Source organism: Rattus rattus, chromosome 12 (genome assembly GCF_011064425.1).
Source record: "Rattus rattus isolate New Zealand chromosome 12, Rrattus_CSIRO_v1, whole genome shotgun sequence".
Classification (NCBI taxonomy): Eukaryota; Metazoa; Chordata; class Mammalia; order Rodentia; family Muridae; genus Rattus; species Rattus rattus.
In genome coordinates this window covers 93,877,443-93,899,515 of record NC_046165.1, presented here as the reverse complement: position 1 = coordinate 93,899,515, position 22,073 = coordinate 93,877,443, and the positions used below count along the sequence as shown (strand labels likewise).

General features: G+C 47.7%; 1 protein-coding gene across 2 annotated transcripts in view; it reads left to right on the top strand.

Moving 5' to 3' along the window:
* The window catches only part of Dlg5 (discs large MAGUK scaffold protein 5), a 107,734-nt gene that overhangs the window by 59,292 nt on the left and 26,369 nt on the right, over nt 1-22,073 (top strand). For both annotated transcript variants that reach the window (XM_032918379.1, XM_032918380.1), the window contains 9 exons: nt 5,567-5,826; nt 6,963-7,275; nt 11,376-11,560; nt 13,037-13,162; nt 17,493-17,625; nt 18,398-18,525; nt 19,119-19,294; nt 19,582-19,685; nt 21,903-21,995. In XM_032918379.1, coding sequence (XP_032774270.1) covers nt 5,567-5,826; nt 6,963-7,275; nt 11,376-11,560; nt 13,037-13,162; nt 17,493-17,625; nt 18,398-18,525; nt 19,119-19,294; nt 19,582-19,685; nt 21,903-21,995 — 1,518 coding nt within the window. The remainder of the gene's footprint in view (nt 1-5,566; nt 5,827-6,962; nt 7,276-11,375; nt 11,561-13,036; nt 13,163-17,492; nt 17,626-18,397; nt 18,526-19,118; nt 19,295-19,581; nt 19,686-21,902; nt 21,996-22,073) is intronic.

The window sequence follows — 22,073 nt, the reverse complement described above, 5'->3', positions numbered from 1 at the left end:
GCCAGGGTGGGTTTTTATTTTCTTTTCTTTTTCACAGCAACAGAAAAGTAAGCATGTCTCTGTGTATGTTTGTAACCTTCCATTAAGAACATAATCTTCTAATGAACAGGAAACTCTCTAGCCTGGCAGATAGCGTCTTTTCCAGTTCGCAGGGATTCACATGACTGCAGCTCTCCCTAGTTTCTTTGAGGCTGTTGGTGATAAAGGACAGACTTGAGTCTGAGCCCTTGTCAGAGATGTTGAGAAATGTTGGGTGCCTGGGGGCCTCTTGGAAGGTCTGGATGCTGCTGTCCTGTGGAAGCCCAAGCCTCTCCAAGGCTGTAGTGGGGCAGAGGCCAGGAGGTAGAGGGAGGAGCTGGAATTGCAGCAAGCAAGACCTCTTCCCTCAAGGTTTTACACCCAGGGAACCCCACTGTGCCTGGAGGCAACCATGGTGGCAACAGGACAGGTCTGCTCTCTCTCACCAGTTTCTTGTGGCCCAACCAACCCACCACATTGTTAGCGCTGTGCTCAGCAGCATAAAGGACACTTGAGTTGGTTTCAGCATTTGCCTAGGCCTGACCAGGAATGGAACCACATACCCACGGCCTGGATCTTCAACACACTTGGCTCTAAGCTCCTCAAAGTTAGAGCATTTGGGAAACTGCTTCTTAGTAAAAGGATGAGCTGCAGTGGTACAAACTCCAGAGTCTTTTTGTGGACTGGTGAAGCTGATGCTGCGGCCAAGCTGGCTGCCTTGAAAATGAGGGCTTCTTAATGAAAGCAGGAGAGCCTGTGTTCCCACTGCTGCCCTCTTGTGGGGAACTCAGACTATGGCAGCTCGGCCTTTGTTCTGAGTTTTACCCTAACCACCTGAGACAGAAGTGAAACATAGGAAGTCCGTCTTTGTTGTTGTTGTTGATGTTGAGTTTCTCTGTCCCTGGCCATCATGGAACTCACTTTGTAGACCACACCAGCCTCGATCTCGCAGAGATCCCTCTGCTCCTGCCTCCCGAGTGCTGGGATTAAAGGTGTGCACCACCACACCCAACTATGGAGTCAGTCTTAAATGGAGTGGCTGAGGTATTTGTCCAACACAGCAATCCACTGCAGAAGCCAGAGCCTCCGCAGACACAGGAGCATGGAGAGTCCCATCCCTGTGGGGGTGGTCTTTCGTGTCTCAGCGGTGGCACTGCCTGAGGATGTCCTCACTGTCTGCTCCTGAATACTTCAGGTGTCCTCAGTTCTGCATCTGTGTGCCCAGTCACCACCATCAGTGGTTTGTGGGAGAGGAAGAGGATATTGTTCTCTGTCCATCTCAAGTTATGAATAGAAATATATTTAAAGGAGTTAAAGCATTTAAACCAGGGAAATAAAACTTAAATGCTTCTTAGAAGTCATAACAAGAGGGTATCTTTATGATCTTGAGGTAGGAAGGAGAGGCACAAACTACAAAGGGCATCCTTTTGGGGTTTGCCTTGGCATGAAAGACACCACAAACCACATATGCAGAGGATCACTGTGATAAATACATCCAGGAAAGGCAGCTGGAATTTAAAACTGGGGGTGGTGCAGCTTGGGTGTATAGTTCTTACCCAACATACAAGAGGTCCTGGCTTAGGAATGAAAGGAAAGGAGGAGAAACCAAAGGTTAGAAATGGGAGTTCCTAGAAGACAAAGATAGACAATTCATAAACACAAAAAAGATGCCCAGTCTTGCTAGAAGTCAGGGCTTTAATTTAAAACTGAAGATCCAGGGCTGAAGAGATAGCTTATCAGTTAAGAGCACTGGCTGTTCTTGCAGAGGACCAGGGTTCAATTCCCAGGATCCACATATTATCCTATCCCACAAGCATCTGTAATTCCAATTCTGCAGGGATGTGGCGCCCTCTTCAGGTTTCCACAGGTAATGCACATAAGTAGTACATTTGACTATGCGAGCAGAATATTCAAATATATAAAAGAAAAATAGATCTTAAAAGTTTTTAAATGAAGAACTACTTATTAGCTAGTGGAACTGACAATACCTTTAAAATATGAGTATTATGCAATAGCTTAGAGGTGAATGCAAACTTAGGTGACCATTGACTGCGGAACAAAATGTGGACTGTCCAGACAGTGTCAGTTCTTAAGCCTGAGAAGGGTGAGAAACCTACCCTTGCCTCAACAGGCGTGGCTTTTCACTTAAATGATACAAGCTAGAAACCTTCTTAAAGAAAACTTTCAAAGAGATTTTTGTTTATATGTGCGTCCGCATGAGTTTGCGTGCTTGACATGTGTGTAGGTGCTAAGAGAGGGTATCAGGTACTCTGGAACTCGAGTTACAGGGGTTGGGAACAACATGACTCTCTCTCTCTCTCTCTATCTCTCTGTCTCTCTCTCTGTCTCTCTGTCTCTGTCTCTCTCTCCTTCTGTCTCTCTTTCTGTCTCTGTCTCTCTGTCTCTCTCTTTCTCCCTCTGTCTCTGTCTCTCTCTCTTCTGTCTCTGTCTCTCTGTCTGTCTCTGTCTCTCTCTCTCTGTCTCTCTGTCTCTGTGTGTGTGTGTGTGTGTGTGTGTGTGTGTGTGTGTGTGTGTCTTGGGAACAGAACTCAGGTTCTCTGTGAGAACAGTAAGCAAGTTGACCCATCTCTCCAACCTACATTTTCATTTTTGTGACAGGGTCTCATATTACACAGGCTGGCCTCTAGCTTGCCGTGTAGCTGTGGATGACCGTGGACTTCTGACGTTACTGCTTCTATTTCTCAAGTGCTGGGATTATAGGCCTTGTACCACCAGGACAGAGCTGCATCTTCTCTCTCTGTCACAGCTGCTGTGCTCCTCTCCTCCCCCTCTCCCCTCCCCTTCTTACCCCTCCTCCCTCTAAGGAGAATTTTTGTTTCAGACTGGCCCCCAGTTTTTTTTTTGTGTGTGTATCTCAGTGTATGTCTAAGAGTAAAGTGTTTCCACAATACAGCAAGATTTTTACCTTCTACTTTGTAAATACGCTTTGTATTTCAATGCACTAAGATTTCCTTTTGAAAGGAATAGTTTCTGAAAAGAACAGGAAAGAAAGCTGGGGGTCATAGCACATGCTGAATTCCAAGAATTCAGTAAGTTGAAACAGGGAAACAAATATGTTCAATACCTAGGCTCTAGAGTCTAACAAACAGAGGAAAAGTGAAAGGTGCAGAGATGTGGGTGGAGCTGACTTCTGACAGCCTTGCAGCCCTGGGGTCTGAGCGAGCGAGCGAGAGAGACAGAGAGAGACAGAGAGAGACAGAGAGAGAGACAGAGACAGAGACAGAGACAGAGACACAGAGACACACAGAGAGATCAGTGGCCTCTGTGATTATATTTTCTAAAAAATATTTAGTTTTTATTCTGCGAATATGGCGCCCTCTGTGGGTGACCACAGAGGCCAGATGAGGGTGTTGAATCCCTTGTAGCTGGAGTTACAGACATTGTGATGCTGGAACCCAAACCCAAATCTTCTACAAGAGTCTTGAATGTTCTTAACCTCAGAGCCATCTCTCTAGAGCCCCATTCCCCCCCCCCCAGATTTATTTTTATTTTATGTGTATGGTATGAGTCTTTTGCCTACATGTATGTATGCATACCACATATGTGAAGTGCCTGTGGAGGCCTGTGGAGAAAGGGGTATTGGAACTGGAGCTTCAGACAGTTATGAATTAGCATATGGGTGCTGGGAACTGAGTCCTCTAATCACAGAGCCATTTCTCCCTCTCAGTTCTGACTTTTGAATCAGTCGTTCCTTCTGTATAGATTCTGTTCTGTCTGTCTCTGGAGGAAATGTCCCACGGTTCAAGGTTGTGACTGTCTGGGCCACAAAGATGGTGTTGATAACTCAGGGCCCACATGATGAACAAAGTTGTTCTTGGGCTGTAGGAGCTGCAGGGGCCAAGCCAGCCTTTCCAGTTTTGTCCTGTTATTTGAGAAATAAGGAAGCAAACCCACAGAGGTGGTGAGTCACCAAGGGCTAAAGATCTTTGAGTGGTGCTCAGCAGGCAACCCCTGAAAACCCAGTCTTCTCAGGTTTGCTAGTGTTTTGTTTTGTTTTGCTTTGCTTGGCTTTGTCTTGCTTTGTTTTTCTCTTCTTAAACAGCACCCCGGTGAAGCTGAGCTCCTATAATTCACAGTAGGATGGATTCTTGTGCTCAGATTCTCTCTGATTTTCTGGTTGGGGTTGTTTGGTTGGTTTGGTGTTTTGTCTTTTGGTTATTGTTTTTGAGACAGAGTTTGACTACACAGCCATGGATGGCATATTTGCTATGTAGCTCAGTCGACCTCAAACTTAGATCCTGCTGTCGCCTCAGCCTGCTTGAGCCCTGGGATGACAGGCGTGCTCCACCATGCTCTGTCTAGACTCCCAGTCAGCGGTATCCCCAGGATTCAGCCTTCCCTCTGAGCCCTGGACTTGGGCATGCTTCTGTAAGCCTCCATGTGTACTGGGTTTTACTGAGTCTGCATCCTCTTCTGCTGTTTCTCGTGTAACATTGTGTGTTTACCCTTATAGTCTTTGCACTAGTGTCTCTGCCTTTGGCTATAGCCATGCTTTTTGGCTAATTTCTTGTCTTTGTTATCTTCACTTAGAAATCACTTTCTTAGAAAGCCACCCCCAGGTGGTAGCCTCCCTTACAGCCTTCCTCTGTCGCTCTGTGCTGCTCAGAAGCATATTTCTGTACATGGTACTTTCTCCTCTTTTTCATTTTCTTCAAAGTCAATGTCAACGTAGGAGGACATTGTTCTTGTTCCATAGGTGGGTCCCTTTCCCCCAGTGCTGGCACTGCTACTAACAGACCATAAGGCACAGTCTTTCCTGCTCTATACCGACAATGCCTAGAACAATACTGGACATTTTATGCCCTTATTTTAGAAAGTTTCTAATATCATCTCTGAGGTTCTGTGACCTGCTCAAACTCAGAAACAAGACTCAGTGTATAATCATACCCACTGGCTAAAATTGTAGCCACAGGACACAAAAGGCGAAGTCAGCACAGGGAAGAAAAAAGGACAGGGGATAAATCCTGGGGAAATCAGGTCTTGCTTTCCCATGTTGTTTGCCAGAGGAGTCATACCAGATACATTTGATCTTCAGTATGGAGGTACGACAGCTCATACGGCACTCTAGTCCTTGGGAAGGACAGTGGACAGGCAGACCTAGATTTTCCTGGGTGCTGGTCACAATCCACTAATGCTTAGTAGAGACCAAAGTTGCAGCCTTCATATGATCTGGTCTCACCTTGACAATAGCTCATCATCACCATCACCATCAGGTTCCTGGATGCCAGTTAGGCAGGAGGCAGCCTTGACTGTAGACTTTTCCAAACACAGAAGTCTCAGGCTAGCCATTATAGCCTTCTTGCGCATAGAATGGTTTGTTCCAAAGTACTTGAGAATTCTCTGTAACACAAACATTTGAGAAGGAATGAATCTAAATGTATCAGGCCCCTGTGAGTGTAGCACTAGACACACACACACACACACACACACACACACACCACCACCACCCTGTGAGGGTGGAGAAGAAGGGAGATGCCTGCTCTGTCCATCTTGCTCCTTGGTAAACATGGGTCCTTGGGGTCCTCAGGTACTGAAGCACAATGGCTCATCAGAGATCCTCAATAAGCTGTACGACACGGCCATGGACAAGCTGGAGGTAGTCAAGAAGGACTACGATGCTCTGCGGAAGAGGTACAGCGAGAAGGTTGCAATGCACAACTCAGACCTGAGCCGCCTGGAGCAGCTTGGGGAAGAGAACCAGCGCCTGCAAAAGCAGACGGAGATGTTGACCCAGCAGAGGGATACGGCCATCCAGTTACAGCACCAGTGTGCTCTCTCTCTGAGGAGGTAGGAGCCCAGGCTGGCCACAGGGCAGTGGATGTTGGGGGTAGTAAATTGGGCTCTCTTTGTCTGAGGCTCCTGTCCTTTGTGGGCTTCTTGTCATCTGCAAGGCTTCCAGGAGAGAAACACCTCAGAACACTGTGTATTCCAGTCAATGAGAATATTGTGTTTGATACTGCACTAGCCATGAAATATTTCCTTTTCTCCCATGTGAGTATCCTGTTGTGCCCTGAGTACCCTGATTCTTGGATTTCCCTTTAAATCTCTTTCTCCATAGTGGCCATGCACCTTGCAAATGGGAAAGGCGATTATTCTGGGCAGTATGTCACTTGAAATTTCATTTTTATTGAGAACCATTGATTTTAGATACATGAGTCCCACCCTGGACAATGCACATTTCTGCCACGTGTTGACTCCCTGAGGTATTCATTGGTTTCTTGTGAAAATTCTCTGGATATAAGTAGATTTATGAATTGCCAGATTGAACCCAGACTAGTGTCTCTGCTGCAGGATTCAGGGGATGTGCCCATGTTGTTTGGTGCTGGGGCTCCTGAAGGACTGGTGTTCTCAGGCACATAGCTCAGGAAATGCTGCTCTTGTGTGATGGGCTCTGTCTTACATATTGCCTGGGTGCAAGGAGTCTTCTAGGCAGGAGAACTGAGCTAGCCACATGACCTTGTTCATGTGCCCATGTTGCAGGGCTGTAATTAGGTCTATCTATAAAATGAGATGGTTGTTATAAGTCACATGTTTGTCTTTCTAATGCTGTGACTCTGGCTGTGTGTGTGTGTGTGTGTGTGTGTGTGTGTCTGTCTGTCTGTCTGTCTGTCTGTCTGTCTGCCTGTCTGTCTGTCCATTCCCCCAAAGTTATGTAGCCTCATTGTAGGAGAAATGTGCTGTTCTTTCTAGTAGAGTAAAGAGCATGCAGTCCTCAGTTCAACTTCTGGCATTTGTTAAAGGCTGAGAAACATTCCAGGCCCAGGGCACTAGTACTCCGTGACCATTCTCTCTGGGGGTGAGAATGACCTCAGTCAAAATTTCATGCTTGACTGTCTCGCACAGCGGGGCTGGTGCTGGGGGCAGCAGTCTCACAGCTGACATGGCAGGTTCCCGCCCCTCCCACTTCACATTTTCCTCCCCAGGTTTGAGACAATCCACCATGAGCTGAGCAAGGCCACAGCCCAGAACAAGGACCTACAGTGGGAGATGGAGCTGCTGCAGTCTGAGCTCACGGAGCTGAGGAGCAAGCAGGTGAAAACTGCCAAGGAGTCGGAGAAATACAAGGAGGAGCGGGATGCTGTGTACAGCGAGTACAAGCTCATCATGAGCGAGCGCGACCAGGTCATCTCTGAGCTGGACAAGCTGCAGACGGAGGTAGAGCTGGCTGAGTCCAAGCTCAAAAGCAGCACATCCGAGAAGAAGGCAGCCAGCGAGGAGGTGGAAGCCCTGCGGCAGGTAGGCAGTGGCCCAGCAGGGAAGGTGGCCACAGAGTTCTTGAGGGCTGAATGAGAAGGTCTGAGCGGCAGGGCCTTCTCTTCACAGGCTGGGTTGTAAGATACCATTTGGGTCCCTGTGGAGCTCAGGCTTGGTATTTGACGTTAGTCTGGGGTCCAGAGGAGAAATGGGTCAGAATGGCTGGCCATTGTCCTGGATACAGGAAGACATCAGAGGACATGCACCTGGGTGCAAGGTACCTCCTGGACTGAGCTGGTCTCATGACCTTATTCAGGTACACAGGTGGCAAGGCCGTATTATGTCCATGTATAGAATGAGGTAATTGCATATTAAGTCATCACAAGGCCATGTTTATCCACCTATGCTGTGACACTGACATTGGTTTGTTTGTTCATTTGAAAACAGCATAGCTTGATTATAGGAGGAATGTGCTGTTCTTTATGGTCAAGTGGAGAGCTACATATGAGTAACCACAGAGCATCTTGAATTGTCTTGAATTGACTCTGTGAACCAAGTTCCCAGACTCTAGAGTTCTTAGCTGCACAGAACTAATAGCCCCATGGGTTCAGAAGAGCACCCTCAGGGGCCTTTGTCCAGCAGCCATTTGTGTACTCAGGAGCTTCTGGCCTTCTTCTCAGGACACTCCAAGTTCCTGTGTATATAGCTTTCTGCTGACTTGAGCCTTAGGCCTTGTTCTAAAGCCTGGCTCTCTGGGATAGTCCCTCAAGAGCTGGAGACTGAGGTACTCATTAGCAGCAGGACTGGGCCTTTAGTTTAACTCCCGTGTGCTTTCCTGCCTGACCCGCTGTACCTCACCACTGATCAATGTCCTTTCTGGTCCAGGTGTGCCCTGTTGGGATATAAATGACAGGCATAGAGATTGCTGTCTGCCCTCTGGTCATGCTGTGGCTTTGACAAAAGTCTCTAGGCTTGGGAATACTAGAGTATCCCTCTACTCCTCCCATCAAAGCTGTTCTCGATTTATACTTCTGTGCTTCTCATTTTCCGTGTAGGTCTGTTAGGATGCGGGTGAGCAAAGTGGTATGTGAGAAGTGGAAGCAAGGTCTGGATGGGTGATCTACAGTGATCACTGTGTACCAGGCATGAGGCGGGGTGGGTGGGTTGTGTGGGGGTGCGGGTAATCAGGCTGCCTGTCTCGTTTTCTTTCGGTTACTTCGATAAACACCATGACCCCAAACAACTTGTTGAAGAAAGGGTTGGTTTCCTCTTACAGGTTTTAGTCGTCATTGTGGGAAGCTGGAGCAAGGTTTCTTTGAAACCCCCAAGAAATGCTGTTTGCTGGTTTGTTCCCAGGCTCACAAATAGTTTAGGACCACCTGCCTAGACGGTACCGTTTATAGTGAGCTGGACCCTTCAATACCAATTAGCAATCAAGAAAATGGCCCAAAATGTTGGGAGAATGATTCAGTGCTTAAGAGCACTGGCTGCTCTTCCAGAGGACCCAGCACCCATATGGTGGCTCACAACCATCTGTAACCCCAACTGTAAGGGATCTAGTATCCTCTTCTGCTCTGTGGGCACAAGGCACACATGCAGTGCATGTACATATATGCAGGCAAAATACACACACACACACACACACACACACACACACACACACAGTCAATCTAAAAACTATTTAAAAAAGAAAGAAAGTGTCCCACAGACACGCCCACAGAACAGTCTGATGAAGGCAGTCCTTCAGTCTATGTGTGTCAAGTTGACAACTAACATCAATCCCCCCACCAGTAGCCTTTCTACCCGCAATGGCTCCTTCTGTACCCTGGTAGAGGTGGAGAGTGAGAGAGACTGAGGCCCCTCTGTCACATGACCTCTCATCTCTTTCTTGCCTCTGTGCCCTAGTCTGCAAACTGATATATACGATAGTCACATTTGACCCTGAGGGATGGTCTTCAAGTGACACAAACAGAAAACACAGCAATTGTTTTTTCAGAGAGTCAGGGTGACAGGAATCTGTTTTATTTTTGCCCGTTTAGAATGAGCACACACCTGTTGTAGCTGTATAGGTAAAATGGACTAATAATGACAGGTCCATACAAAGGTGGAGGGGAGGGAGGGGGAGAGGGGCCTTGCTTGCAACAACATTATCTACCTGCCTCACCAAGTTTGATGAAATTTTAGAAAAGAGAATTATGTAAAGGAACCTACTTCCCTCCCTCACTCCGCTCACTCCTTCCCTCCCTTCCTTTCATATAAAACATGGAGTCCCATTTTGTAGCTCTGGTTAGCCTGGAATCTGGAACTCTATATAGACCAGACTGCCCTTGAACTCACAGAGTTCTACCTGCCTCCGCTTCCTGAGAGCAAATGCTGGGATGGTAGGCATATATTACCACACCAATCCATAAAGGAGTTCCCTAAGGCCAATTTAATGCACTAGAGTTTGATAAATGTTCTACATTGCTCACCTGTTCCTTTTTGTATCCTATATCTGAGAATAGTCTTATTGCAAATGGGGGGATGTAAATATCGAGTCAGAAAACCACAGTGACAAGACAAGAAAACAAAACAAAACAAAAAAAACACTTTGGAGAATGACCAAATTGGTCACCAGACTAAAAAGGTCATGGGATGTTGAATACCTATAAGGTGAGCTTGTGATAAGACAGCAAGCCTGCTCCCTGGGGCTTTCAGATTTCAGAAATGATCTGTGTCATATGCACAGGCTGTGGTCAGCTACACAGAGAAGTATGAAGAGCACCCAGGACCTCCTGGTGCTGGCCTCCAGCAGTGAGCACCATTAACGTGGATGCTTGACGTGCGAGCCTCAGCCTTCAGCCCCTGGTACTCGGCACTCAGGCAGTCAGGCATGTCCTTTAGTCTGGAGTCAGTCCTCTGAGGCTATGCAGGGGGTGCTGGCTGAGTGACAGGTGGCTTGTCAGCTGAGGTAGGAATCTTTTCCGGGCATAGTTCTGAATCAGCAAGCAGCCGGGGACCTGCCACCACAAGTTGACATTCTCCACCTCTCTGCAGTTCTGGGTTCATACCCCAACTAGACACTAGCCAGGAGGAAGCCTGTGCTTCTTTGGAGTGCTGTGGCTCTAGGGAGTGATGACCACATTGTTTGGTCACCTGTTTGGGGTGAGCTGGGTAGGCCTTCTGGTTCATCAGGTTCCCTGACTATAGTGTTGTCTTCATGGAGATTCCTCTTGTGAAGTTCTCCCAGGTTTTGCTTGCTCCCCTCAGTGGAGCACTGTATAGAAGGGCTATCTGAAGTACCCTGGCTGGCAATGTTTCCTGTGTGTGTATGAGGAGCCCATCTCTGCTGTGCAGCCAGCCAATGGTGATTTAGAGGGAAGTTGTCCAAAAAGAAACAACTGTCCTACCTGGAAGCTATATTCTCTGCCACACACCTCTAATACCCTGTCCCTGGGACCTTTGGTTCGGCAGTGTGCTTGCTGGGGAGTGGGGTGCAGCCTCTGGGCCTTCTTGGTGGCCCCCTTTCAGGTGAGGAGCTTCTGAAACAGCCCCTGTCTTCCAAAGCACGGGCTTCAGCAGCTCCTGGGGTCTCAGGACCATGAAGGATGGCCATGTGAGACCCCAGGCTGAGTTCCTGGGGTGGGAACTGGTGTAGAGGTCAGTAGAGAGGAAGACTAGTGAAAATGGTCTCTCAGCAAGGGTAGGACTGTGGGCACGTCACTGCCAGATTCCCACACTGTGTCATCAACAAAATTGAGGGCTTCGGCAGAGGTCAGTCAGTTGGCCTGTCTTGACTCTCTAGTTCCACAGCTACTTTTAATCTCCTTACCCTTATCTCACCAAAGTGTCTGAAGAGCAGTATTTTAGGGTAATTTGTTTTAGTGGCTAGGAATCAAAGACAGGCAGACATGGATGAGAGCTACTCCATTCTCCAGCATCAGTTGTCTGTGCCTGTGCCCTCCTGTGCTCAGTGAGGCCAGCTTCCTTAATAGATGGGAAGTGCCCTACGGGGAGTCAAATGCTGGAGAGTTTCAGATGTAAATGTTTCCCTTGAGTCCTCAGCCCTGCCTCTGAGATGGCAAGCTTTGCAATTTGGATGTGCGGGTAACCCCTTCCACTTACCTGGATGTGCGGGTAACCCCTTGACCTCTTTCCCTTAGATCAAAGACACAGTGACCATGGATGCCGGGAGAGCCAACAAAGAGGTGGAAGTCCTCCGAAAGCAGTGTAAGGCTTTGTGCCAGGAGCTGAAGGAAGCACTCCAGGAAGCAGACGTGGCCAAGTGCCGGCGGGACTGGGCCTTTCAGGAGCGGGATAAGATTGTGGCAGAGCGTGACAGCATCCGGTAAGGTGCTCTTGGGCAAGCATGGCCCTGTGTTTCTTTTGTGCACTGAGGTCTATTAGCAGGGTCACATTCATTGGCCATCTGTCCAGAGAAGAAGACAGGGCCTATGGTTCTTCCCTTCTCCCCCTCACCTCTTCTGATTCTCACCTCACCTCTTGACTTTAGAGCTTTCTATTGTGTTTCCTTCCTGATTCACTTCTAGACATCTTGAGTGTGAACTATGTTCGGGTCAAAGCTACCTTTGTCTTTAGAAGCCATTTTCGTGAAATGTGTTTTGTTTTTTTCTGTGTTGCTAGACATCTACTGTGCCAGCATCTTAGGCTCCCGAGCAGTAAGAGCTTAGAGGAGGCTTCTGTGTGTCTGTACCTAGGAGGGGCTGTAGGTCAGAGTGCAGGACAGTACATGAAGGTGACATCCGGGTCCTCAGGCTGTCATGGGACAAGCAGGCTACTCAGGGTGGAAGGAAGTCTCCGAGGCACATTTGAGTTAGAACTTGAAGCTCGAGTGCAGTTTCTCTGGCAGGAAAGGAAGCATGAACATTGCAGATGGAAGGGAACGCTGTGCCCGTGTGCATTCTCTGAGGAGGGATTTGGGTATGACCAGGTCCTGGTCTGAAGAGTCCTAAGGAGTAGGATGACAATGTCCTTGAGTTTCAGTTCTGAGGGTCTTGCATAGAAGCAAAGGAGTGTGGGTAAGATTCTGTGCCGGGGCAGAACCAGGCATGGAGGGACAGTAAGATGGTCACTGAGGGATTCTGGAACACCCCCGAGACTATAAAAGGACAGGCCTGTGCCCTGGCAGGGAGACTCAGGAAGCGAAGGTAGATGTTAACAATGGTTGGTGTGTGGTATGGGAGGAGCATTAAGGTCTTCTGGGTGCTTCCTGGCTGCTCCGGCTCTGATTTGCTCTTCGTGTTCCTCCTAAGCTGGACTGTGATGAAGGCAGTAAAGGTTTTAGGCTGTGGAGGGATGGGGAACATCTGTAGGGCACATTACTTTGGAGATGGCCAAACACAGGCCCTCCTGATGTAGGCTTGTATGTCCTGTCTAGTAGATGAAATGGTTTGGGTCCCATCATGTTTCTCCATTGCACCCAAACAGAGACAGAGAGCTGAGTCCTGGCTAAGTGTACCTCAGCCTGATAGTGACATAGGTAGAAGGTCCTGTATATGGTTCGTTAGGGGACTTATGGCTGTTGGAGCACTGAAGCTTACCAAGTGGGCTGGGGTCTTACTGGAGTTCCTGCTAGAAGAGTGAGTGTGTGGTGCACGGGCCTCATTCCTTAGGCACATGGGTACTGAGGCCTGACTGGTGTCTCTGGTTTCATAGTGGACTGGTCTGGGTGGGGACATGCACTCCTTTTGCACTTGTCTTGTTTAGACTGAGACTCAGAGGTAAGGGCTGACAGGTGGTAGGGTATAGACCACAGGCCCTTCTTTCTGTTCACAGTAGCCTTGACCTCTGCTTTCTCTACCAGGACCCTGTGTGACAACCTGAGGAGAGAGCGAGATCGAGCTGTGAGTGAGCTGGCTGAAGCCCTTCGTAGCCTAGATGACACTCGGAAGCAGAAGAACGATGTCAGCCGTGAACTTAAAGAACTCAAGTAGGCTTGGGTGTTACCTGCCTGGGCTGGGCTTCTGTCTTGACTATGCCCTCTCCCTTTTTGTCCTTGAGTGCACTGTAGGAACTTGTCACTGTGTCCCTTCACTCCGACTCACTGTGCTAGGCGAGGAATGGGTTTGAATGTTGGTAGTCCACAGCTCATGGAGACAGGGCAAGCACCAAATACTAAGGCACATGGGAAGGAAGGACCTGTTCCTAGGCAGTGCATTTGAGGGTGGACATGCCTGCATCATTTATAGTTCACCCATTCCTTATCCATTCCTTTATTCACTCACCAAGAAGTGTACTGAGCATCTGCCCTGGCCGCAGAGAGGCGCAAAGCAAACAGCACTAACCCAAGCACACACACCATACTGCTGTAGTCATGTTGCTCAGGGTGCATAGGAAGAGAAAGAGAGAGGCACACACTTAGCAGTGAAGTAGCAGCAGATGTTTTTCAGGGAGTTGCCACCATGACTTGGTAGTCTGTTCTGTAGATGTTCATTTGTAAGACTGTTTGGACACTGGGAACCTTCCTTTCAATCACAGCAACCCCCAAGAGGGCCATTTAGACAGTTGGTGGCCCTTAGCTGTGGATGGAAAATATAAAGTTCAGAGTTTATAGTTGAAATTGCCAGAGCCCAATGACTCTATAGTCTAGACTCAGACTCTACCCAGGAGGCAGTGGCTCTGTTCATCATGTGACGTTTCTAGAACTGATATGATTAGAGGACATTGGGACACGTTCACGCATGCAAGCATAGAAGACACTGAAACCTCACAGTGAGCAGACCCTTTCAGAAGGGGGTGGCAGCTTTCCTTCCTCCAATCGGTGATATCATCAAGATCAATAGCTTCATTTATTAAATAACCTACACCAGAGAGAGCTGGATACTCCAGTAGTCCAGGGCTTTAGAGGCAACATGGCAGGCCTTTGCCGAGGAACAAGGGATGGAGTTAGGTGTGGAACCCCACCAGGCAGGAATGTACTCCCAAGTCTCTCACTTCATCTAGCACTGAAATAGAAAAGAAAGACAGACCCATTTTAAGGGGAACGCTGGAAGCTCCAGAGTGTGGTTTGGAAGGAGGGTCTCCATTTTGCTTGAGCCAGAGCATAGAAAAAGCGTTGGCTTCTGTCTGTTCGGCCATCATGCTTGCGCTTCCACACCCCCTCTGCTAAATTCTCTCCCTGGTGACTTGGACTGAGGATGTTTGTGGTGCTGCCCTGGGGACCTGCAGTCTGGAGAAGCATGGGTATCCCCTGTGGTAACAGGTGGACCATCCTGAGCATCAGTGTGGAGCATTGGGCGGCATCACACTGTTCTAGTCGGGGTGGCGTCCCATAGCCTGAGAGAAGCAGCTAAGGCAAAGCTACAGCCTGGCAGCCACAGTCTGGGGAGACAGAAGTAGGTCCCTTATGTGTCAGCCAGCAGCGTGGACAGACTAAAGGCAGCCTGGGCCAGAGATTAGAAAGCAGGCCATTGCGTGTCAGTCACCGCTCTGTGATGTGTTCTTGCCCCCCCCCATGTCTCTTTCCTGAATTTCCTCATAATTTAAGTTTTTAATTTTGATGAAGTCCAAGTTGTTACTTTAAAAACTCTGTTATGTATTGCATCTAAAAGGCTTTTTATGGGGTTGGGGATTTAGCTCAGTGGTAGAGCGCTTGCCTAGCAAGCGCAAGGCCCTGGGTTCGGTCCCCAGCTCTGAAAAAAAAGAAAAGAAAAAAAAGAAAAGATCTTGACCTTCAGCTTCAAGGCTATTTAGACCTGGGATTTGAACCAGAGCCTTAAGATGCTAGGCAAGCATTTTACCACTGAGCGACAGACACTCCTAGCCTTTGGTTTTTTGGGTCAGGGTCTTACCATGTAGCTAGGGCGGCCTTGAACTCATTATTATCCTGCCCCAGCCTCCTCAGTGTTAGAGTTACTGAAGTGTGCCACCATACATGGCTTCTTTCAAAATGTTTTGTGGTTTTCTTCTGTCTGTCATTTGAATATATGGTATATTTTTGAGTTAATTAAAAAGGTATGAGGTTTACTTGAGGGGAGTTTTTAAAGATTTATTTTATTATTTATTTATATATACATATATGTATGTAGTATGTATGTATGTATATATGTATGTATGTATGTATGTATATATGTATGTATGTATCTGTATGAATGCAAGTCAAGTGCCAGCAGAGGCCAGCAGAGGGCATCCAGTTCCCAGGATCTGGGATTAGAGATGGTTGTGAGCCACCATGTGGATGCTGAGAATTGAACTCAGGACCTCTGGAAGAGCAGTCAGTGCTCTTAACCACTGAGCCATCTCTCCAGCCCTACCTGTTCCCTTGTTAAACTTTGGATGTAGACCCCTTCAAATCATAGCTAGAGGACTACACTTTCAAATTACTTTTGTACCTTTACATCATTCGGTGGCATTTCTGGGGCTCTTATTCCATAGCTTTGATCCATGTATCCTCACATAAACTCCATTGCAACTGCAGTAGAGGGAGGGTGTCTTCAACTGAGTGACTCCTCTCCTGGAAGTCTCTTTAAAACTTTATTTATTTATTTGTGTGTGTGTGTGGGGCGGGGTGGCATGGAAAAGGAGAGGGAGAGGGAGAGGGAGAGCACGTGTGCCAGAGAACAACAGTTAGGAGCCAGTTCTCTTTTCACCTTCCACCTTGCTGACACAGGTCTCTTTAGTTTCCTCATGATGCTGGCTCAGTTCAAACCTCCGGGTGATTTTCCTGTCTCCTCCTCCCATCTCACTGTAGGAGTGCCTGATGTCAATGCATGCTGCCATGTCCAGCTATTTAATGGGGGTTCCAGTGATAGGACTTTGGTCTCCAGGCTTGCAGGGCATGCTTATCTATCCACAAGGCTGTGTCACCATCCCTCACTTTGCATTTCCTTTCAGAGATGGCATTAGTTAGCCTAAATCTCTTCCTCCTGAATTTTAGGTAAACATCCTTAAATTCATTTTTTCTTGTGTCTGCAACATAGAACCTGCCACAAACAACCCAACAGAGGAGAATTTTTTTTGCTCATGATTTTGTAGCCCATGGTTACCTGACCCCACGTTTTCTGGGCAGAACACAATGGTGTTAGGAGGGCATGTGGTGGAGAACAGCTGTTCACTTAATGGGGTTTAAGAAACCTCTAGGCAGACGCAGGAGGATCTCTGAGATCAAGGCCAATGCAGTCTACAGAGCAAGTTCCTAAATTGCTGTAACCCTCCAGATAAATCTGGGGAGAATTTCTTTGTTTAAAAAACACTACTATGAGAGCAAAGGGACTTCAAGACAGAGCTGGGGCATAGCATGGTTTGACCCCAAAGACATCATCCCAGTGACCCAATTCCTCTAGAGTCCCCACTTTCTACTTTCCACCATCTCGCAATAATGCTGTCATATTAGGAACTGAAGAAAGGGTTGATCTGTAGATTAAGTTAGGACCCTTATTGTCTCTAGAGACAGCCTCATAGACATGCTCACAGCTGACTAGCCAGAGCATTTCTCAATTGAATCAAGTTGACGATCAAGACTAACGCCATGGCTGGAGAAATGTTTCAGTGTTAAGAGAATGCACTGCTCGGGGTTGGGGATTTAGCTCAGTGGTAGAGCGCTTGCCTAGCAACCGCAAGGCCCTGGGTTCGGCCCCCCGCATCCAAAAAAAAAAAAAAAAAAAAAAAAAAAAAAAAAAAAAAAAAGATTAGATGAAAGAGAATGCACTGCTCTTGTGGAGTACTCATGCCAGGCAGTTCGTCCTCCCCTGTAACTCCAGTTCCACCCGGAGCCAATGCTTTTGGCTGCCCTGGGCACTTGAACATGTCTCCCTACCCATGATTTGTTTTTTAAGAAAGACAAATCAGCTAGTTGCATGATGGAACACTCCTTTAGTCCCAGCACTTGGGAGGCATAGTCAGGAAGATCTCTGAATTCAAGCCCAATGTGGTCTACAGAGCAAGTTCCAGGATGGCCAGGGCCACACGGTGAGACCCTGTCTTCAAAACAAAGCAAAACAAGAAACCTAACATCACAGTTCTACCTCTGAGCCTTGTAGATGCTAGATAACCATTCCACCACTGGGCTACATTTCTAGGCCTCTTGCTGGCCTTTGACCTAAATTGCTTTGAGCGTTTAGGTAAATTTGGGAAGAATTTCTGTGTTTAAAAAACACTACTATGGAAACCCACTGATAATTCCTGAAAGCTTTATCCTAGCTTCTCGGAAGCTTGGATACCAGGGGACAGAGCCTTCAGGTATGGCTACCTTAGTTTTGAACTGTGATTCAGTGGGGGTTTCTCCTTCAAAAGGGCCACTGCCACAGCTGTTCTGTTCACAGGGAGCAAATGGAATGTCAGCTGGAGAAGGAGGCCCGGTTCCGGCAGCTGATGGCCCACAGTTCCCATGACTCAGCCATCGACACGGATTCCATGGAGTGGGAAACAGAAGTTGTGGAATTTGTGAGAGAGACGGTGAGCAGCCTTGGGTGCCTGTGCTTGTCCTCTCTCTTGGGTATGAGGACTTTGGGGCAGTAGAGGATGCCCCTGTTGGTTCTTGTTTCATGGCTACTTTCCCCGGATAGAAAGCATCTTTTCCTTGTAGCTGTCCATCCCAGTTGGGGTTGCTATTGCTGGGATGAATCATCATGACCAAAGCAACTTGGGGAAGTTGGGGATTTATTTGGCTTCTGTTTCCATATCTTTTTGTTCATCATCAAGGGAAGTCAGAATAGGAACTCACACAGGGCATGACCTGGAGAAAGGTGCTGATGTAGAGGCCATGGAAGGGTGTTGCTTATTGGCTTGCTATCCATATTTTGCTCAGCCTGCCTTCCTATAGAGCCCATGACCACCACCCAGGAATGGCCATACCTCCCCCAACCATCACTAATTAAGAAAAAGCCTAATAGTCTTGCCTGTGGTATGATGCAAAGCATTTTCTCAAGTGATGTTTCCGTCTCCCAAATGACTCTGTCCTAAGTCAAATTGACATAAGACTAGCCTAGCCAGCACACTGTCCAAGCTGGGCTACACTACTGTGTCTCATGGTGGTGCTGACAAATCCCATAGAAGGCAGAAGCCCCAGTGAAAGGCCAGGGGCAATACTCACAGGGATATCTGCAGTGGCTAGAACCGGCAGGTACAGCTGTTCATACGTGTCCATCTCAAGGACTGATGCCTCACTTGGGGTTTAGGGTCTTTCTTCTCTTGGCTTGGTAAAGATCTGCTGGTGCTGTTTTGACAGGAGGATATTGACTTGAAAGCACTTGGGTTTGACATGGCAGAAGGTGTGAATGAGCCTTGTTTCCCAGGGGATTGTGGCATATTTGTTACTAAAGTGGACAAAGGAAGCATTGCTGATGGTCGCCTAAGGTAAGAGCCAAGGAAGTCCAGCCCTTAGGGTGCAGTAGGGGCCCTCCCACTCAATGTAGAGCACTCCGAGGAGGACAGCTGGCAGCAAAATAAATGTGTTCTAGTATCTGAGGACCCACAGAGCTGTCTGAAGCTCAGCTGGAATGGCCTTAAAGGAAACCTCCTCTTGGGTCCCCCTGAATCTGGCTTTTCTCCAGGTAGCAGGAGCTCAGGAGTGTGGTGAGAGCAGGATGTGCCACCATCTGCACATTCATGAAATACTGGAGGATCAAGTGATACACTGTTCTAACTACTGCCAAGTACTGGTGTGCACACTGTAATCATTAATCCTTATAATTTTAGGCAAGTGTAGATATTGCCCCACCTTACAGATGGGGACAATGAGACACTAGGTTTCACAGCTAGTAAGTGGCAGAATCAGGATTTGAAGGCAAGGCTAACACCAGCATCTGTCTGATGCCAGCTGCAACCCTGATGAGTTTGGGTTCGAACCTACTCGCTGTTATTTCTGCCTGGAAATGGGCATAGCCATGAGGGGCAGCTACCGGTCCCAGGATCTATGTGGGTGCCTGCCTGACTTTGTCCCTCCTCAGGGTCAACGACTGGCTGCTGAGAATCAATGATGTGGACCTCATCAACAAGGACAAGAAACAGGCCATCAAGGCGCTCCTCAATGGAGAGGGAGCCATCAACATGGTTGTGAGGCGGAGGAAGTCCCTGGGTGGGAAAGTCGTCACACCTCTGCATATCAACCTCAGTGGACAGAAAGGTAGTAGGCCTCAAGATAAGGCAGACGTCCCTTCTGCTGGAGAAGACTGTGTGTGTAGGATTACCTTCTTCACAGGGATGCTTGTTGATGGCGTCTTAATGCAGCCCAGGTGCTCTCCTGGTGGGAGGTCATCTGAGTCTCAAGTGCCTGACTCACCAGATGGGGGTGTGATTAACTCCCTGTGGGGGTGAAGCAGAATGGGGTTCAGTCCCTTTGATAAAATTAGTCAGCAGAATTGGGATGGGACAGCCAGGCCTGGTCATCCAGTACCCTCCTGTGACTTGTAGACAGTGGCATCAGTTTGGAGAACGGAGTGTATGCCGCTGCTGTGGTGCCTGGAAGCCCGGCTGCCAAAGAGGGGTCCCTCGCCGTGGGAGACAGGATTGTTGCGGTGAGTCTCCAGAACAGAGTGAGATGTCTGCTAAGTGTAGGCATGGAGCCTGGATCAATAGGTCATGGGTATTGCACGGTATGAACATTAAAGAAACCCTTTTTCCTAAGTAAAGTGCTGAGTCACTGAGACAGTGTATGTTGTAGAACATTAGGAAGAACAGAACAGTCTAGGAGGAAGAAGAGAATCATTTCTATCGCTGCTGCACACTGAAGGAAATCCAGCCTTTCTTAAGCACACCTCAATATGTGGATGTCTCCAGGAATGAACATCTGTGATTTGTTTTCCAACTGTGGATGTATGTATGTATGTTTTGAGAGGAGATGTGGCAATCCAATCCTCCTGCCTCAGAGTGATTGTGTCTGGTTTAAATATACTTTTTTACCTAACAGTATGCCTACTCTATTAGTTTTTTTTTTTTTTAAATTACCAACATAAAACCTGTTTGCTATAAAATGGTCACATGATTTAAAAAAACAAAACACATAGAGCAAAAAGTAGTCATTCTCCTAGAGATTTGCCCTCACATGGAAGGTGCTTCAGCCCAGACCTCGAATGCTCATGTAAGACTCTACCTGGATGTATAGGGTTCTAGCCTTGTGTTTAAACACAACAGTGGGATCAGTGATTTGCATTCTACATCACAGATGCTTTCTAAGTCTGTCTTCACTAACGGTAGTTAGGTAGGAACCCACCTCACTCGAGGCTGGGCTGCTTGACTGTGCATATGTAAAACTGCCTCCTTTCAATGACGTATAGTTGTTATCACCATCTGCTGTTGTCCGAGGTCCCACACTGAGCCTCACCTGTAGTACAGCTATTTCTGGACGTCCTAATCTCAGCACTAACTGAGAAATGTGGGCATTTGCTGAGTAGCAGGGCTTGCAAGTGTCAATCTTCAGACCAACCTGCTGATGTGGAAGCACATGTGCCTTTTCGTGGCACACATGTAAAATTGCAGTTCTGTACAAGCACCATCTGGTTCTGGAGCCACCTGTGCATTCCCATGGTTAACAGTTTAGTGTGTTTGCTTCCAGCACTGCTTCAAGCATGCCCACCTCCAGTTTTACTGTATTTTATAGTTTTGTTTTATAGCTCATTAGGAACTGTAGCATCCTCATTTGTTCACCTCGCATTTTCTTTTTGACCTCACGACCTAGAGAGATTAATGTTCTCAGCTCTTCCTGTGGTTCCTTCTAAATTGATATAATTAACCAGGCAGTGGTATTGGGGATGTTAGTGGTGTAGACTGTCATGTGTGCCAGGCAGGCTGTCTGCATGGAGCACATCTGCAGCCCCCACGTGGGTCTTCAGGGATGGCAGCTTGTGTTATGCCAGTCCAGTGTGGGTATCTCTGCATTTGTAAGCAGTGCTCAATGGCTACCAGTAAGCTCTCCCGTCAGCCTCACTAAACATAATGGAAAGAGCTCATCACTACACACCCTTGCCAGTGTTCCTCAGATTTGAGGAGAACCACTCCTTAAAAACAGCATGGTCACGGGGAAAGTTCTTAAAACTGGAGACAAGGTACCAGCAAATGCACATGAATCGCCCTTCCCAAGATAATCACATTCTGTAGATATTTTCTTTTTAGTTTTTATGTATGGAGGTGACAATGTGTCCTTGGATGGGTACACTTACATGCAGATGTGTTCCAAGTGTTCTGGGTCCCAAAAGTTAGCTCTTCTCATTATCAGGCATTGCCGTGATTAGCATAGGCATTCACCACGTCTCATGCTTTTTTAGAGAAAGTTTGACTGTCTGTGAGGGACAAGGACAGATTCTAGGACAAGATGTTGATTCTCTTTGACAATGGCAGTGCTTCATTTCATGTGGTACCTTCTGTAAGGCTTCTCATAGCCATGTTTTCCTTTCCATTCTCTACCCACCTCCGGGAGGGAGGCATAGGTATTTTTTGGCCACTCATGCATGAAGGAGTGGGCTGATAGCACACAGTAGGATGTCTCCCTGGGGTCTGTTCTCTTTGCTTTGGTACCACCTAGTGTGAAGTTAGGATTGTGTTCCACTTGCTTCAGAAGATACTTATCCAGGTCCAGGTGCTGCTGGTGAGGGTCTTGCTTTTCTCCACTAATCCCTGAGCTTGGCTCCTTATATAAGGAGTCCTGGGATTGACAGGGCCCAGGCACTGGCCTGGCAGCCTAGCATCACTGAGGCCGCCCCATCAATAGGCCTGACCAGCTCTTTCTTTGGCTCTAGATCAATGGCATTGCACTGGACAATAAGTCTCTGAATGAATGTGAATCTCTGCTGCGCAGCTGTCAAGACTCCTTGACCCTCTCCCTTCTGAAGGTGGGCACTGGGCACTTCTGCCACGATTGGGAGGGTGAGAAGAAGCCTCAGTTTCATGCTCCTGAGCTGTTTCTAAGA